Genomic DNA, 19,068 nt, shown 5'->3' with positions numbered 1-19,068 from the left:
ATTAATATAAATATTTTACATTACATTACAGTTCATTTAGCTGATGCTTTTGTCCAAAGCGACTTACAATAAGTCAAATCAAATCAAATCAAATTTATTTGTATAGCCCAATATCACAAATTATACATTTGTCTCAGTGTGCTTTACAGACTGTACAGGTTACGACATCCTCTGTCCTTAGACCCTCGCATCGCACAAGGAAAAACTTCCTAAAAGAAACCCCAAAATTAAAGGGGGAAAAATGGAAGAAACCTCAGGAAGAGCAACTGAGGAGGGATCCCTCTCCCAGGACGGACAGACGTGCAATAGATGTCGTGTGTACAGGATAAACAACATAGTACAAATACAACATTTGACAGAAATTATGTTGTGTTGAAAAAAAAAGAAATAGAAAGTATGGATGAATCCAGGAAAATGTCAAAAAGGCTTCCCGGTGTCCAGCAGGACCAGGTAAGCAGGCGCTGTCACGATTCATGATCCTGACGTAAACTTTATCAGTGGCAACCTGCCACATGAGAGACAGACACTCCGGGGATGATACCCCGGATGGTGAGTTAGTAACATACATTTACATAAATGCATACAGATAGAGAGGGAGAAGAAGAGAGGGAGGGGAGGAGAGAGGAAGGGAAGGAAGAGAGCAGGGAGGTGTCCCCCGGCAGTCTAAGCCTATAGCAGCATAACTAGGGGCTGATCCAGGGCAAACCTGAGCCAGCCCTAACTATAAGCTTTATCAAAAAGGAAAGTCTTTAGCCTACTCTTAAATGTGGAGAGTGTGTCTGCCTCCCGAACACAAACTGGAAGCTGGTTCCACTGGAGAGGAGCTTGATAGCTGAAGGCTCTGGCTCCCATTGCAAACAATCATGAGGATACAACTCCGAACAGCAAGAATCTTGCAAGTACATCAGCTTCAAATAGGTACAATCCTTTAAGTGCAGAACAACAGCTTCAAATAAGCCAAACAAAAGTGCAACATACAGAAACAACAGAATACAAATTCAACTATTAGTGTAACAATCTGCTTGTTCTTTGGTGTCCTGTTTTATGTTGAAGTGGTACTTCCTGTCTGGGTCTTTACCCTCACCTTCTGATTGTTAATGTGTTCCTCCTGTGTCCATTTACTCTGCCCTTGTGTTTCTGCCTTTCTCCCCAGCTGAGTCTTGTTCCCTCATTTAGTGTCTGTGTATATATCCCTGTCTGTCTCAGTGTTCTTTGTCGGATTGTCATTCGTCTTCCCGTGTTCTGCCCGTGTTCGTTTGTTAATTTGTATGTTTGTACTTTGTTAGCGTCGGCTTTTGTTTTCAATAAAGCTCGTTTTTGGTTAACATCATCGTCCAGTGAACTGCATTTGGGTCCTCACCTTCACCACACCCTGATAATTAGCTACAAATAAGACAAACCAATGTATGTGCAACATACAAAGAACAGAATTATTATTTATTTTCTCATTCGCCGAGTTGCAGTCGAAACAGGTGAGTTTTCAGTCTGCGACGGAAGGTGTGATGTGATCTGGGTCCCACTCGCAGTGAAGGAGTAGCGAGCCGATTGGCCGATGCAGAGCGAAGTGAAGGTTCTGGGGTGTATGGTTCGACCATGGCCTGGATGTAGGAAGGGGCTGATCCATTCACAGCACGGTAGGCCAGCACCAGAGTCTTGAAGCAGATTTGGGCCGCCACTGGTAGCCAGTGAAGGGAGCGGGTTTGTGGGTTTCGGGCTTCTGCATTCTGTATGAGCTGTAGAGGTCAGATGGCACATGCAGGCAGTCCAGCGAGGAGGGAGTTGCAGTAGTCAAGGTGTGAGATGACAAGATTCTGGACAAGAACCTGCGTCGCCCTCTAAGTCAGTTAGGGGATGTATCCTCCTGATGTTGTACAGAGACTGTCTGCAGGAGCAGGCTGTTGGCACTGAAGGACAGTTGGTCATCCAGTGTCACAGCCAGATTCCTTGCAGTCAGAGTCGGGGAAACAACAGAGGTACCGATGTTAATGGTAAGGTCTTGGATGGGAGAGCCCTTTCCCGGAAGGAAAAGGAGCTCGGTCTTGTCAAGGTTGTGTTGACGGTGGTCCAACGGAGCCCCTTTCCAAGTTACCTTGTAGGTGCGGTCCTTTAGGTAAGATTCGAGCAGAGCCTGAGACTCCTAGTTCTTGGAGGGTGTAGAGGAGGATCTGGTGGTTCACTGTATCAAACGCAGCAGAAAGATCCAGAAGGATGACAATAGAAGAGAGGGAGGCTGATCTAGCAGCGTGAAGTTCATCAGTGAATTTCTTGTTTATTATTTCGTAGGCCCTTTAAGGAAGTGTTGATGAGATGGGTGAGAAAAGGAAGGAGGTCAGGAGCAATAGACTGGAGAAGGTGAGAGGTGATAGGGTCCAGAGGGCAGGTGGTAGGACGGGCACTTGTATTTAGCATTAAATGCAAGTATTTCTAATTCAAATCAGACCTGTCAAATACCTCTGGAACGTGGTCTGTGTTTGAAGATGCAACGAAAAGAAAATTCAATTTTTAGGAAATGCTAATTTGCTCTCTTGCTGAGAGCTGACAACTGAAGACCATTTAAGAATGAAAGAAGCGAGCCAATTAAACCCATTATGCTGAATAGAGACATAAACTTACCGACCCATAAAGTATTATATTATTGACAATTCACTGATCCTGTACAGATCTCTATTTGACAGGTTTAATAACATTTCTGATAGCATGCAGTGCAGTGAAAAGGGAGATCCAGTAGACAAACACTGCAGAGCTGCTGTACAAGACACAAGACAACAGAGGTTTCCTGAAGAATTCATTTAATATGCTGATAAACACAAGAGATATTAACCTTAACAAAGAACAACAAGTGACACTATATAAAGCCGATTACCATCCTTTCGTCATTCCTTTCCTCTGAAATTCTTTCTCTGCTGATGATCATATACATACAAAATTCAAATCATTTAAAAAATAATTTACAGGAAGTTCTGTTCTTTCCTTTTTTCGTGGAACATGTTAAAAACACACACACACACACTCTATCAACCACCACCTTAACAAAGAACAAGTGACACTGTATGAAGCCGATGACCTAACAGTACAAACCTGCTATGTGCAATTAACTTTTAGTTATTTCTTTCCTCTTAAGTTCTTTCTCTGCTGTTGATCACATACATACAAAGTTTACACCATTTGCTTATTATCTTGAAGCAGTAATCTGTGTTGTAAAAGTACATTTTACACACGCACAATATTTTCCAGCCATTTATCTTCATCTATGTTTCACAGGTTTGAAACAAGTTGAGTGGAGCCTGTTCCAGAATGAGCCCCCATTAAAATATAAAGTGGTGGAATGTAATAAAGTACATTTACTCCAGTACTGTACTTAACTACACATCATAGGTAGTTGTACTTTACTTGAGTATTTCCAACGTTATACTTCTACTCCAATAAATTTATCGGACAGCTGAGCTTTAGGGCCCTGTCACAGTTCCGTATACCGGCTTATACGAAATATCGGCAACAGGCTGGTGTACGTCGATATAGTTAAGGGTAAGTTGTGATCATTCGATGGATGCAGACGATATGCCAGACACGCCAGACATACGGCCCTGTCACACAGTTTCGTATGGCAGAAACGTATGCCGGCATCTGGCTAATGGAGCTGGAAAGGTGGCATCTGGTTCACGTCATGCTGATGCTGGAGAACGGCTAGAATGTACTTTTGTTGCAGCCTCTCAGCATCCTCCATGCTCTCTGATGATGGGTTGATGTGTTCATCAAGACGTGCTGTGAAGAAGTGAGGATGAGCCACTCACAGGGATGCTATATATATTCAAACCCCAATAAGCTCCCAAAACGCTAGCTGAACGCTAGCTGTACTGTAGAAACACGTTTAATAAGTTACTTCGTCGTCAGGGATAATGTTAACATAGGTTACGAACAGGTTATCCACTCGTTATCATTACGTTGGCTGTAGGGTTCACCGTCGACGTATATCTAACGTATTCACGTATGTCTAACATCTGAACTTATGTGTAACGTATGCATAGCTTATGAAGCACATGTTGGGCACGTCCGAACATTTTGAAGATGCTCAAAACATTTTCACGGCCTCAGCGTTCAACAACGCACTCCAGCGTAACACAGCGTGCTCTTAACGAATACTATGTGTATTGCCGATATTTTGTCTACGCCGGCATGTTTCTGCCATACGGAACTGTGCGACAGGGCTTTAAATTTTATATATACCGTATTTTCTGCACTATAAGGCGCACTTAAAAGCCTTTAATTTTCTCAAAAAGCGACAGTGCGCCTTATAATCTGGAGCGCTTTATATATGGATTAATTCTGGTTGTGTTTACTGATCTCGAAGCGATTTTGTGTGGTACACGGCGCTCTGTCAAAATGTTTTAGTACGACTTTTGTAAACTACAAAGCCGCACTGTGCTGCCTATTTCTATGTTTATAGAGTTGGGACATGTTTTTTGACTCAGAGTGAGCGCTCCTTGGTTTGTTGGTTTGCTGGGGGCGTGTCAGAGTGAGCGCTTCTGCTTTGCGAGGATCTTTGTTTACGGAGCTGCGAGATCAACACGTGGAGCAGAGACGCCAAAAAACTGTGTTTGTGACTGTGATGCTTGAGCCTTGGAAACTATTTGTCTTTTTACGAAGTAAAATAAGAACAGTAAAGTCAAGAAAGCAAACCTTGCATCTTTATTGGAGGACTTTTGCATGTTAGCTAACTGTCTAGCTACGCATAGGGATACGCGCTGTACTTGCATAACACGCACCGCTTGCAGCATTACGGCTACCGTAGTCAGGAGCGTCGCGGAGTAATACATACTGTGCTTCACCATAATATTACAGTGTGTGTGTATAAGGACCCCAAAATGGCACCTGTCAAGAGACACGCTTACGACGCGGACTTCAAACTCAAGGCTATCAGTCACGCAGTAGAACATGGGAATAGAGAGAATTCAACATTAATGAATCAATGGTACGGAAGTGGAGGAAGCAAGAAGACAACGTTTGATTTGGCGGTATCAGACTGTTTTTTTTACGTGTTACAACTGAACAAGGTTGGGAGTTATTGTGAATACGCTCATTAACGTTTGAACAATGTTGAGTTATTGTGAACACGTTTAATAAAGTTTGACTGACTGACTTATCTGACTGTTTTGTTTCGCTTAATGCGCCTTATAGTCCGGTGCGCTTTATATATGAAAACAGATCGAAAATAGACCATTCATTGACAGTGCGCCTTATAATCCAGTGCGCTCTATAGTGCGGAAAATACGGTATATATTTCATTTTTAATGTTTCTGATAAACTGAAGGATTTTGTGTTTTTCTGAGCAGCAGCAGTTAAAGCAATATTAGCATAACCATCAACATGTACAGCAGTACAATTAACACACGCACATTACTGCTGCAGTAATATTAATACAAAAACATTATATATAGTAAAACACGGACAGGGGACATTTTACTGCACAGCGAGTACTTTTAATCATAATACTTACATACTTTTCCAAATAAAAATAATCAAACGTGATCAAGTAGACTATTGTTATTTTAAACCATTTCTTATGTGAATTTACAGAACAATTGATATAAACTGTTACCGCAATTTGAAATGACATGTAACTTGATAGAAGACATTGGCCATATCACCCACCCCTAAAATATATCCTACAAACAAAGTAATCAAAGGTGCTGAAAGGCAGTTATCTATGTAAGCAAGGCAAGTTCATTGGTACAATACCTTTAAAACACACAACAGATTCACATGCACTCGAGAAACCAGGTTACACAGGCAATCGGACGGGTCAGTCATCAGATTATCCACTTCTCTGCCCTTATTTAGGAAATATTAATACGTGACCTTCTAATTTTGTTATGTGTGTAGGTGTGTGCGAAAGTGGAAAGACCGCTGTGTCTAAATTTAGCAGTCAAATGTTCAGAGGAAGTTGCCATATCAGCTCTAATTTTGGATTGGAATATTCTGAACAGCGGATGCACTGCTACTCGTCATGACTCTGCTGTCGCTGGTGTACTTTCCCTGCCTGAAGGTTTAATCATATACATATGTGCATGTAAAAACATGATTGGTATCAGTATACATGGCCAAGAAATTGCAGAAATCTAGCTCCCGAATCTCCTACCCCGATTAAGGAAACTGTTTCTTGTATTCATGAAGTTTAAGGAATCAGATTACTGCAGAAAACCAATTGCATCTTGTTATTTATGTGCATATAAACTCACAGACAGACCCGGTCCGAAGAGCTTTACGTAAGCCAAAGAAATGCGTAAAAATTAATCTAAATGATCATTTCAAAGCGGTATGAGTTTCTCTCACACTATCATCTCTTAATGCTGCTCAGTGGACCAGGAGTTGGGAAACGGTCCTCTGCAGGTTCAGACCACTGAGAGCTGAGAAGGGAGGGAGGCCTTCGAAACCCAGCAGCTGACGGGTGGAGGATTCCCAGCTCAGACCAAACTCCAGCCGGCTGTAGACACACGGGTACTGCCGGTCAGCCCAGCACACCCAATCCACCGCCCTCTTCACCTCCTCCCACCGCTCAGGCCTGGAAGAAAAAGTTGTTAACAAAAGAGGTTCTCTGGGAAAAGTGACAGTTTGGTTTACATAATCATCCAAAGCAGAAAATTACAATAAATGAGGAAACTTTTAGAAATGAGAAAAGGTTGAACCAGGCAAGTTTAAAGTATTTTTAAAAGCCATTGTGCATTTTAAGGTTGTGCTGATTGAACACATCTTGCATAACTTTTTATTTCTATTGTATGCTGTAAACATTTCCTCCATTAACATGAGACATCACACCTGATCACACCTACACTTCTACATGTATTCTGGTTGCAGTGTGTGCTTTAAAGTGTAGCCTCGGGTCGATGTGTTTTTATTCACTCGTCTCAGTATCTTCATGTTGTTTTGTGTGATGTTGGACAAACCTGGGCAGAGAGGAGTCGTTGAGGCTGAAGAGGGTGCGGAGCAGTTTGCCCTCCTCCAGCTTCTCCACCCTCATCAGCTGCAGAACCAGAAGAGTTGCCAGCAGCCTCAGGATGTCTGCATGGGCCTTCACACCTACACACCACACACACACACACACACACACACACACACACACACACACACACACACACACACGCTTAACATTGGTGGGAAAACAAAAGCTAAAAAAAAACTTGCCACAATGAAAGGACATTCTTTGTGGAAAGAAATGCCGCGGTTTAATTTTTCAAATGTCATTTGTCAACAGAAAAAATTATCCCATTGACCTCCATTGTACTAACCCTAACCCTAAAAGCAGGGGTTAATCTCAAAACCGGGATAAATAATGTTGCTTGTGATTTGGAGGAAATGACCACTTCCTTCACTCTTACTGGCTTACAACACTAATCAAATCTCTTCAAAGCTGAGCCGTCGCATGAGAACTGGAAATGTATTAAGTGTTCCAGTTTGAGGTAATGGTACTTCCACAGTTTACTTTCTTTGAATACTGATTTTAAATGCAATACTTCTAGTCCCAGAAAGATGTCAGAATGTGTCAAAATGATCTGAAATAACAAAACTATTTCCACTCTAAAGGCCTGAAACAGGTTCTGAGAGTTTTCACCTAGAGACCGGATGCCCTTGTTTTTCAGGAACACGTTGGCGAAGAGGTCGACGTCCACATTCAGGAGTTCACCCAGTTCTGTGGTTAACTGCCAGTAGCCTTCCTGCAACACACAGACATGTTTCATAACAAGTTCACCTCCTATACAAAGTGGTCATAATTTATGTCACCAAAACACGCCAACATGCATGGTTATATACAGTATGAGTGTAGCAAAGTACATTTACTCAACTACCGTATTTAAGTAAAGTAAAAGTACCTCAAATATTTCCCTTTTATGCAATTTTTGACAGTTTTGTTAACTTTTTAGATTACAAATGTTCATCCTCTTCCTGTGCAGTGAAAAGCACGTATCTCCAGGTGTGTTGATGTTGAACGTGTGTGTTAAACTGAAGGATGAAGTGTTTCTTTCATGTGTTGAGAAAGATCTATCACTTCTTAAGTGAGAAAAGTTGACTTTTTAGCGGTTACGTGGTTCTCACAGGAGAGCAACATATGACGAGTTCATAGAATATGATGCATTTTTCTCCAGATTAAACAATTTAACAGTAAACAAAGAAGTTAAATTAGCAGTAAAATGCAACAGATACATAAATGCAGCAGAAATATTCATCTAAAAACATATTAGTAAAACACTGACAGGGACTATTTTCTTTTACTTAATACTACTTACATACTTTTACGTAAGTAAGGTTTTGAATGCAAGACTTTTATTTGTAGTTGAATATTTTCACAGTGTGGTATTAGTGCTTTTACGGAAGTAAAGGATCTGAATACTTGATCCATAAGATGGCAGTGAAAATTGCTAAAAACAGACGCAAAGCGACAGCTATTGTGTCTCCGCTCACGGACAAACTGCAGCGGTGCCCGCACTCACAACACTGTCCGTTAAGAAGCATCAGCTAATGATCATAGAGAACGATGAGTTACAAAAAGGATCAGAATTGATAAACCTTTCTTATAGCCGTTATTTGAACTTGTCAGCAGGAAAAGCAAAGGTTTCATTTCGACACACGAGCAGACTTTAGTTTTTATCATATCTTACTGAATGCTGCATCTGGAATATCTGTGTCCATCTGAGCTTCAGCACTTCAGGGTCTGCTGACTTTCTCCTGGAAATACACGATCACAGCAGGACACTCTTAGTGAATATTGGCAACAGTTGGTGTATATTAAAAAAACACACATACATCCAGAAATATAAACAGAAACACACACACACACACTTGCTGACTTTTGTCTTCCTACCACATGCATAGATGCACATACACACATGACTTTCACTTAAGCTACAGATGATTCAGTTTCATTTCATTTTGTCAACCAAAGCCTTACCACCATTTAAAATAAGTAGACAACATTTTGGAAGCAACTGTTATACAAGAATTATTATCAGGGAGCATATCTAAAATAAATGATAAAGTTTTTCACTCACTGAAAGGGTCGAAGACATCTTGAAGACCGTGCTGCGCTCATCACAACTTGAGGAGGGCCACGGCCAACACTCCTCCGCCTCTGCTGATCTAACCGTTGCCTTAGTACAGTTGCACGTCCCAAACTTGCAGCTTCCCCCTTGGCCAGTTTTGCCCCATGTGCCATGTCTCCTTCAGGCTTCAAGTTTGCTCTATGTCTTCTATATCCACTAAGATTTGCTGCTTCATCCCATGGAACTGGAGGGCCATGACTGGATTCACGGGGTTGGACTTGAGGCAGAGAGCCACCGAAAGAATAACCTAACTGTTGCTGAGAAGCAAATGAGGCGCTTGTGCGACCCGCTGAATGAGCTTGTAGAGTGATGAGCTTTTGAATTGTTTTGTTCTTACGATCGAGAGAACATGGACGTTCATTCAGGACTCCCATAGATTTTGAGGAAGCGCCAGCTCTCACGCTGCTGTAGAGCGAGGACATTTTTAGTAGCAGGGATGGAGGAAAAAATTCTGTTTCTTTGAAAGCTGTCCCTACACTTGGTCTTTCCAGTGACATAGTGGCCAGAGTTGGAATGGCATAATTCGTAAACTGACATTTAGGTAGAGGGGCACTTGGGAGAGAAGAAGGATGAGGAGGAGGAAGATGAAATGAGAGGGCTGAAGATTGAGGAGGAGGAGGTGGAGGGACTGGAGAGGAAAAATTAAACAAATCATCGGGTTCCTCAAGGTGCATGTCCAGTTCCATTGCTTCATTATCACTGCTCTCTACACAGTACGCCGTGTTCTGCATCCGTCTTCTGCTCCTACCAGTTAAAGTTTTCCTCTACAAAAGAATAGAAATAAAGAAAACAAGAAATAAATTAAAACTGCTCACAAATTAAAACTGGACTACTCAAACACCACTCAAAGTTCAATGTAGTTCACACACACACATATCGATTTTTAGATAAATTCTATCGAGCGACCTTTTGGTCGATAACTTTATGCATCAATATATGAATGAATGGAGAAGTATTGCATTACATTGTTCTGCTCCAACAATAACGTGTATGATGAGACATAAGGATATGTGATGCTAATTTAGGATTTGTTAACCTTTATTGTGTTATTTAGTCGTTTTATTTTCACACGGCCCATGAATTAGAAATAGCAGCTCTCTCTAAAAGAGAGTTGTCCCCTCAAAATGGCAAATGTAACTAACCTTGTGTTTAAAAATTTTGTGAGAGCTCCGTGCAACGTGGGGGGGGCTGTCAGAGCTCTGTGCTTTCTAAGCTCCGTGCGACGGGGGGACCGGCGCCTGGGATGGGTGCTGTCAGAGCTCCGTGCTGTCGGACCAAAAGTCAGGGGCATCTAGGAGCACGATTAATCTGCGTTTATATTTTTAACGCGTTATTTTTTCTGTGATTAATTTATCGAAATGAACGCGTTAATTCGACAGCCCTAATATATAACCATGGGATACATGGTTGATCCGAGGAGTTCGAGCCCATGATCACGTTCAAGGCAGATGTTCTAATAATAATAATAATAATACATTTTATTTGGAGGCGCCTTTCAAGACACCCAAAATACACCGTACAAAATACAAGAGATAAAAACAGCAGGACATTGGAAGGGAGAGCAAACAAATAATACCAGAGATATGGTTGAGACACAGGAAGAAAGCAATAAAGAGAAAAGCGGGGGGAGGGGAGGAGGATACAGGAAGATTGATACTACAGAGAGTAGCCCAGTTTGAATGTCACTTGAATGTTGTAACAGTTTCGGACTGACGGATGCGTGGAGGGATGGAGTTCCAGAGCTTGGGGGCAGTGCAGAACTTGAACACTCTTGAAGGGAGGAGTTCTGTGAGAAGTAATCATTTGAGTCATTTATCAAGGAAAAAGAAAACCATAAACTCTTGCAGCCCATAAATCATTTATAAACCGTTACTGATTCGTTTGGGTCAAACTTGGAAGATTTGCTCCCAGATTTGAACCATTGACAGGACTGATGTTGTGATTACACATTAAAAACGTTTACAATATGTGTAATATGTATAACATATTACACATATTGTAAACGTTTTTGTATTTAAAATACAAAAACATTTACAATATGTGTAAAATTTATGTTTTCAATCATAGTGCAAATACAAAGGTTAACATAAACAGCAGGTACTGTAGAGAGTGTGTGTTTGTGTGTGCTCTTACTGTGTCCATGTGCTGCTCATTGGTTGATCCGAGGAATTTGAGATCATGAACACTCAGATCTTGAAGGGAGGAGTTCTGTGAGAAGTAATCATTTGAGTCATTTATCAAGGAAAAAGAAAACCATAAACTCGTCCAGCCCATAAATCATTTATAAACAGTTACTGATTCGTTTGGGTCAAACTTGAAAGTCCTGTCAATGATTTCAATTTGGGAGCAAATCTTCCTTTATATATTCCTTGATATATATATATATTAGGGCTGTCAAGCGATTAAAAAAACTAATCTAATTAATTACAAGCTTTGTGATTAATTAATCGCGATTAATCGCATATAACAATATTTGCTGTGAGAGCTCCGTGCAACGGGGGGGGGGTGGGGCTGTCAGAGCTCCGTGCTCCGTGCTTTCTGAGCTCCGTGCGACGGGGGGACGGGCGCCGGGGAAGGGTGCTGTCAGAGCTCCGTGCTCCATGCTGTCGGACCAAAAGTCAGGGGCATCTAGGAGCGCGATTGATAAATTTATCGAAATTAACGCGTTAATTCGACAGCCCTAATATATATATATATATATACATACATATTACACATATTGTAAATGTTTTTGTATTTGTGTGTGCCCTTACTTTTTCCGTGGGATACATGGTTGATCCGAGGAGTTTGAGCCCAGAGCAGATGTTCTGTAAGAAGTAATCATTTGATTCATTTATCAAGTAAAATGAAAACTTGCTCTTTCCTTCCCCCCTGATTACATTATACACAGTGTTAAATTGGAATTGAAAAGTAACCCTCACAGGAAAAGCAGCACCATAATAAACTTCATCCTCATCCAGGTCCTACAACAGAGAGACAAATGCAGCTCATAAAAGTGGCAAATTAGTAAATCACAACAACTAAATTGTCTCTTTCCTTCCCCTCTGATTACACTATACACAGTATGTGACTTTACCATGTCACAGGAGAATGCTATATGATCATACGCAAACTCATCCTCTTTATTATCCTCAGGAGAAATCCAGCTGATGTAGGGGAGGAAGTCCACATCTTCCTTTGCGATCAACTTGGGGATGTCTGTGACACCCTCCTCGAGTCGTTCTGAGTCCTACAACAAGGCAGATGAGTTTGGTTTGGTGAGGAGCCTACAAAACCTTCGAATCCATTATTAATACAAATAACAGTATACATTTAACAAACCCTTTCCTCGATGGCCACAAAGCTGGTGAACTGAGACAGGATGGAGAACTCTTTGCTTAACTCGATGATGAAGCGCTTCAGCTCCGCTTTCTTTCCCTGGGGAAAAAAAAGCAAAAATCCAGGTAAACACGTGGACGTCTAAACCGAGGTGAGCTGCTTTTGAGTCTAACTAAACACACTCACACACACACACACCTCATGTTCAGCTTCATTGGTATCCAGGCTTCCGTCTTCATAATCCCGGATGAGGGCTCTTGCTGTGAGCTTGTGAAGAAACTGAACACACACATCAATAAACATCATAATCCTCGCCTCATGATAATGACAATCACCAACAACCTGCATCAGTATGTGCAGGGTAATCTAGTTCAGATGAGTGCGTGTAAGTAAATTAATGAAAAATAATGAAACAGCAGAACTGGAACTTCAAACGATTAAAAGGTTACTGAACAAATGCAACAAGAGGGCATAGCAACCACCTATATGGAAATAAATCATCAAAGTCAGCATGTTTGTGTTTTTTTGTTTGCCGATTACCTTCGAATGACTTTGGATACCAGAGAATAAAAGACGCAGATTGCCAGAATACTCCCAATTACGGGCAAAATGCTGAAACAATTTATTAAGCCTTTCCTCCCACGCTTTGTTTCCTTACAGCTTTGTCATCACTTACTTCCTTTTGTGTCAAACAGCATATGTTTTACTGTAGGTGTGTGCGCACGTGTGTTTGTGTGTGTCGGGGGGGAGCTGAATGTGTGCATTGCTGACTGAGAGATAACGTCTTCTGCCTCCATTTATCCGTTTGCTACAATATGTTGGATTGAAGTTAACGTGCATTTCAATTTGTGAAAAAAAATGTTATGTCTAATCAACCAAACAATTTGCGACCCCCCTCCAGTACCTCCGCGGACCCCCTAGGGGTCACGGACCCCCTGTTGAAGACCTCTGGTGCAGGGGATGTACAGGTAGAATGTAAATCCCTAAATCCCTGTCCAGTAGTTTCTTTGGTAACAAGGACAAACCATTAAAACCATTAAAATCTCCAGATGGTAACTGTCATCCCTGCAAAGATATAAAAACTTGAAATATGAATGTGTGTATGAAAGTGGACCTCACAAGTTCTGAATGCTAGAAACTGAGCCCTCTAAGTCACTAAAAAACTAGCATGGAGACAAAAGTTTCAAATTTTGTTAATTTAAAGAGATATTTGTGATTAGAATTATTATTATTTTTATCTTGCTTGATTTTTTACAGAAGACTAGAACAACTAAAAAGGGTGGTCCACACTATAAGGGGAAAAAACGTGGGCCTCATGAGGGGGGAAAACAAGTGTGTGTGTGTTCTTACTGTGCCCCTGGTCTTCTGCAGCTCACTGGTTGACACCATGGTTTTGAGCTCCTGACCACTCAGATCTCCAAGGAGGGTGGCCTGTAAGAAGTAATTATTTAAGTTATTTATCAAAGAAAAATGCCAAATATTTGCTGCTTTATAACTTCTAAAATATGCTGTGTTACTGTGTTTTATATCATTGTAAATGTTTTTGACTATTGGATCTACAAAATAAGCAATGTGAAGATATTAACTTGAGGTCTGGGACATTGTCTATAAAATATCCAAAAACTGTGAAAAATAATGACAGAATAATGAAACGAAAAATAATAAATAATTTGATTAATGATAAAAAAAAATGTTTCGCCAACTTAGACTTAGAATAAAACAATAAAACGCACACTCACAAAAATATCTGCAAGCAACACAAGAAAAAAGGCAATTCTGCTTTAATTTAGCGGTTTGTAATCATGTATATAAACTGCATACCTGTGTGCAGTGCGGCACAAAGCCATAAACCAGGGTGTGGCAGTCATTGAACAGAGCATGGAGCTGCTTGGGGGCTTGCACAGGAGGGGGCGCTGTTGGGTTGAACTGCTGCCACTTTACTGACACTGAACTGCAGCCAGGAGACGCCATACGCTTCACCTGACATTCCACCTGCCGCCAAAAACAAAGTGTTAACAGATGAATAAACTGAGTTTTTTTGTGAAAGTGAGGGTCACATTTTTTAACATTAAAAACGCATTAGGATTGGAAAGCTCCTCTTGGGGAATGTGTGGATATTTTGCATATTTACAGAAGAAATTGCAACACATATGGAGACAACCAGATAAAGCGCACTTTAGGTTAATTTAAAAGGTACATTAGCACAGACACGTCTGACACAAGGACAAGGTGGAAACATTGGTTACATTAGTGCATGAATGCTGTTACATTGAGTGTGAGTTATTCGTCATTATTTCTTATTAACACAAAGGGCATGAAAAATTATGAAAAAAATGAAAATACTGTACGATTATCGGTAATTAATTAAAGGTAGTCGGTCCAACCTTCTCTGCCCAGTTGTGTTTGTTTTTTGTGTCGAAGAATTCAAAGGCTCCGCCCCCTGCCTGTGCCAGAGCTCTGAGCATGTGCCGATTGGCTGTCGGACTGAAATGAGAAAGAAACGCAAACACACACCTTTAAAATGTCTGTCATGAAAAAGATACTCAGTGTGCAGATCAAGATAACTAATGTACTGCAGTCAAAGGCTGTATAGGAAAAAATTTCATGTTTGAAACTTTCCCCCCCACGTGACCTATAACCCATTCAGACCTGAGGCCGCAGGTGAAGAGGCGGCTGTGCTGAGCGTTGTCTCTGAGCAGCTGTAAGGTGAGCTCTGCGTTCTGGATGTGACCGTCCGACAGCAGCAGCAGGTTTCTCTTGCCGCGGGACGGAGGCAGCAGGCTGAGAGCTCGCAGGGGCCGCCACAGCTCGGTGCTGCCCCCTACTGGAGAGGAGAGCTGATAGGAGGGAGAGGAGGAGAGCTTTCAGAACACACAGGCATATGCTGCCTTTAAGTCATATCGTTTTAACTATAATTACGAGTATCCAAGTGGGAAAAATCTTTCAGCCTTCAACGGCGATGTTTGTTAATACTGCATTATAAACAATGTATTTCTTAAAAAGAAAACCCACACATTTAACAATTGTACATCTAAAATGCTACTCGTTCTACTTCTAGTATCTACTGTAAAAGCTACTTTTAAGTCTCCTTAATCACTAATTAACTAAACTTACTTGAGCTTTTGGGGGAATTGTTCACACAGACTAGGTGTGCAATTATTTCTAATAATACAATGTAAAAGATTAAAGATATGAGAAACACTAGTGCAAATTAACTAACCAGTTACTTACTTTTTAATTCTAATATAACATTATTCTGTATGTTGTTATAGAAAATTAAAATAAGAAATTCATCTTACATTGAACAATTCAGCCAAAGTCAAAAGTCAATTATGAAAAATATATACTAAGAAATAGTGTCAATATATGTTTCATGTCAGAGCTCTGCAGCAACTCAATATTCCACGTAACAATGGCTTCCAGGTTGAACTACAGTATGGATGAATCCGACAGTCGTAACTCACTGTGATGAAGCTCTGGGCTACAGGACGAGCTTCTACGAGCGGCTGAGCTGTCAGGAAAGCATCCGTGTGATCTGGCAGACGGACACACAGTAAAAGTCAGGAACATTATTACCGAGTACTGCAGTCAAAATATTCGGTGAAATGAGGATCGATGAGAAACTGAGGATCCATCTATGAACTGAGTTTGGTTTATTGAGAGGAGACTTTCATGTAAAAGGAGTGTTGACTTCATTGAGCGGGAAGTCTCCAGATGCAGTTCTCTTAATATCACATGTTGTATGTGATGCTCAGCTCAAGTGCAGAAACACTCTTGCATGTAAGAGTGTTTAATAGATTACCAAAACCAAAGCAGTGCTAGTCATTGTCGATTACCTATTCTATCAGTTCTTCATTTTTGTTTTACATTTATTTTATGCAGTCTGATTACTTTTAGCTTGCTCCTAAATGGTGAGAGAGTTTTACTTTGTCTCACCTTTCCAACTTGTACTTCTTCTGTCTTTTCTATGCTTTATCACTTTATACAAAAACAGGTAATAGGAGAGAACTGACCTGTGCCAAAGAAAATGACATTGAGTCTGAGGTTGTGGTCGAGCTTTCTGAGGACCTGCAGGGCGATCCTCTGTGCCATGCGGAGAGACTCTCCTTTCATGGACTCAGACGTGTCCAGCAACAGGATGACTTCATCAGATGCTGGAGTGGAGTTGACTTTGAAGTCTGGATAGAAAACTAACATGCTGGCCTAGAGGAGAGAGCGAGAAGGTGGTTAACAGAGTGAGAGAAAGAGAGAAAGACATGCAGAGACAGACAGACAGACAGACCTGGCTGTCCTTGTCAGGGTGTTTCTCCACCCACATCCTGGGCAGGTGGACCTCCGACAGAGTGACTGACAGCTGGAAACCTTCTTGACCCATGACCTCTCCTGGCAGCACGCTCACCACCGCCTTACAGTCTGTTCTCTATGGGAATAACACACACACACACACACACACACACACACACACACACACACACACACACCACACACACACACACATACACACAGAAAACTTCAATGACTCAACTATTTAGTATGAAAACCCTGAAACACAATGACAAGTCTGCATCAACAGATAAAATAATTCAAAACAAAGATTAGTTACGCAGTCTGAACAGCAGGCAGACATTGAAAAAAACTAAACAAACATAACAAAACAACTTCTGATCTGATTAATCACAGAAAAGCAGACACAGCCTATTTTAGTGAAGCTCTAAAAAGCAGATCTTTAGTATTTTGAAATGAAAATAATTTTGCTAAATCAATATGAGATCATGTTAACCATAACAAATTCTCTGCTCAATGTATCCAGGCATCATTTCAGCACTTACATGGGAGGTAGAAAGTAAAACATAAATATATGAAACCGTAAACGTTTTCAAAGTGAAACAGTTTCAACATCCAAACTCCAAACAATTGCTACAATTTAATCCTTGATTCATGTTGAGTATTAAGCATTGAGTATTATTTTAGTAGACTTGTGACTCCAAATCTGTTACATTTCCAAACTTATCAAGTCCAGAGAATAAAAATACTTTTGTAGACATTCTTGGAAATAACTGACAAACATGTAACAATATCTAAATAGTCAAAATAAATGATTAATAAGAAGTGAAACATTACCTTAATCTTGACTTTGTGAGTGATGCACTGCAGGTCGGTGATCTTATTGGGCATCTCAACTGACATGTCCAGGGTGAACTCTCTGAGGAAGAAACAACACATTGAAGTTTACATTATAAAAATAGAGCACAGGGAAGGGCACATCGGACAGCACACGTTTCTATCTGAATATTTTACTGTCAGTGATTCATTATTGGATCAACTGGTCAATAAATCCACTGGACATTCAGCGTCAGATTGCAGAAATAACAATTAAGTTAAACATAACAATTGCCTTAAAATAATCAAAATACATAACATAGCTCACCTCGCCTCATCAGTCACACACACCTTCTCCACAGTGACCTGTGAATCAATGCAAAACATACAACAAAGAACATTAACAGCCATTTTACTGGAGCAAAAATAAATAAATAAACAAAAACAGCAACACTAAAATTGAAGACCAAACACTGCAGGCAAGTCCTGTTGTATTTGATATCTGATACATTTCATTGCTTTTTAACTAGAAAACACATAAAGATCCACCAGAAATGAAAGAAATCACAACGATGTAGACTTTGCTTCTTTAAGGACCTTTTGCCGTTTTTACCCCACTATTGACAGCCTGCAGAATAAGAACTGACACTTTGAGGAGGGATGCCTTTAGTTTTAGTTTCCTTACTTGTGTGGTCTGGTTGAGTGCTGCACTCTCCTGCCACGGAGCCACACTCCCAGGCAGGGAGAAGAGGATACTCCCGTCCCTGACGATCAGCTCAGACACAAAGGTAACTTTAATGAGGACAGTGGCACCGGGAGGCAGATTGCCAACACTGATGGTGAACACATCCTGCAGTGAGAACACAGATGACATCACAACCAGTGTAGAAGTAGGAGTTGCAAACTAGGAGGAGCTATTTTGGGCTCCCCTGGTTCCAGAAGTAAACATCCTATACATCTTTCCATAGACAAAGTTGCACAAAGTATGCATTAGAAAATATCTGGTTCCTTGATGCAAAGAAGAAGATAGCTTGTAAACTTATATGATCGTTACATATCCGAGACTCTGAGAGAGTCTTGTGTCTCTTTATGCAGTAATGATATTGTTGAAAGAAAATCACTTCCTTAACTAGTGGTCCCCACTTTGAAACTCTAAACAATTTCACGATTTGATGACGACATAAATGAAATGCTGTGAAAAGGAGTCGTAACATTTTCTGGCATATTTCAGATTTAGAAACTGCGAGATCAAGAGCTTGAATCAGCACGATGATATGTGTTGAGTGCAGAGGGCGGACATACGGGGGCGTCCTGGTCCATGAGGTAGGCTCCATGGCCTTTCTCAATAGCCTGCTTGTACTCCCTGCGTGCCGTCTCTTTCTCCTTCACCTGAGATCCAAACAGACACAAAGACAACAAGGGGAAATTGGTTTTCCAAACAATCCATGTGGTACTGGTGGGGGAGTTTTGCAGCTTGGCATAATACAATGACAAAAATATTTCCAGCCACTGAGCTGTCAATCAGAAAAGAGCAGCCTGTCAACAGTTGCTCACAATG

The 19,068-nt window shown here is 40.9% G+C and overlaps 1 protein-coding gene across 2 annotated transcripts in view; it reads right to left on the bottom strand.

Moving 5' to 3' along the window:
• Positions 1–5,451: 5,451 nt before the first annotated feature.
• parp4 (poly (ADP-ribose) polymerase family, member 4) overlaps positions 5,452–19,068 on the bottom strand; it is a 25,354-nt gene continuing 11,737 nt past the window's right edge. For both annotated transcript variants that reach the window (XM_029459144.1, XM_029459143.1), the window contains exons 17-39: positions 18,813–18,899; positions 18,196–18,360; positions 17,839–17,876; positions 17,532–17,613; positions 16,693–16,830; positions 16,424–16,613; positions 15,875–15,945; positions 15,060–15,247; positions 14,795–14,894; positions 14,232–14,402; positions 13,761–13,841; positions 12,609–12,689; positions 12,414–12,509; positions 12,169–12,321; positions 12,014–12,055; positions 11,846–11,899; positions 11,226–11,300; positions 10,807–10,878; positions 9,042–9,856; positions 8,652–8,718; positions 7,607–7,709; positions 6,942–7,074; positions 5,452–6,559 (exon numbers count right to left, since the gene is read on the bottom strand). In XM_029459144.1, coding sequence (XP_029315004.1) covers positions 6,352–6,559; positions 6,942–7,074; positions 7,607–7,709; positions 8,652–8,718; positions 9,042–9,856; positions 10,807–10,878; positions 11,226–11,300; positions 11,846–11,899; positions 12,014–12,055; positions 12,169–12,321; positions 12,414–12,509; positions 12,609–12,689; positions 13,761–13,841; positions 14,232–14,402; positions 14,795–14,894; positions 15,060–15,247; positions 15,875–15,945; positions 16,424–16,613; positions 16,693–16,830; positions 17,532–17,613; positions 17,839–17,876; positions 18,196–18,360; positions 18,813–18,899 — 3,210 coding nt within the window. In that variant the 3' untranslated portion in view covers positions 5,452–6,351. The remainder of the gene's footprint in view (positions 6,560–6,941; positions 7,075–7,606; positions 7,710–8,651; positions 8,719–9,041; positions 9,857–10,806; positions 10,879–11,225; positions 11,301–11,845; positions 11,900–12,013; positions 12,056–12,168; positions 12,322–12,413; positions 12,510–12,608; positions 12,690–13,760; positions 13,842–14,231; positions 14,403–14,794; positions 14,895–15,059; positions 15,248–15,874; positions 15,946–16,423; positions 16,614–16,692; positions 16,831–17,531; positions 17,614–17,838; positions 17,877–18,195; positions 18,361–18,812; positions 18,900–19,068) is intronic.

This window comes from Cottoperca gobio, chromosome 21 (genome assembly GCF_900634415.1).
Source record: "Cottoperca gobio chromosome 21, fCotGob3.1, whole genome shotgun sequence".
In the NCBI taxonomy this organism is placed as follows: domain Eukaryota; kingdom Metazoa; phylum Chordata; class Actinopteri; order Perciformes; family Bovichtidae; genus Cottoperca; species Cottoperca gobio.
The sequence above is the reverse complement of the archived record's forward strand: the minus strand, read 5'-3'. Positions and strand labels throughout refer to the sequence as shown.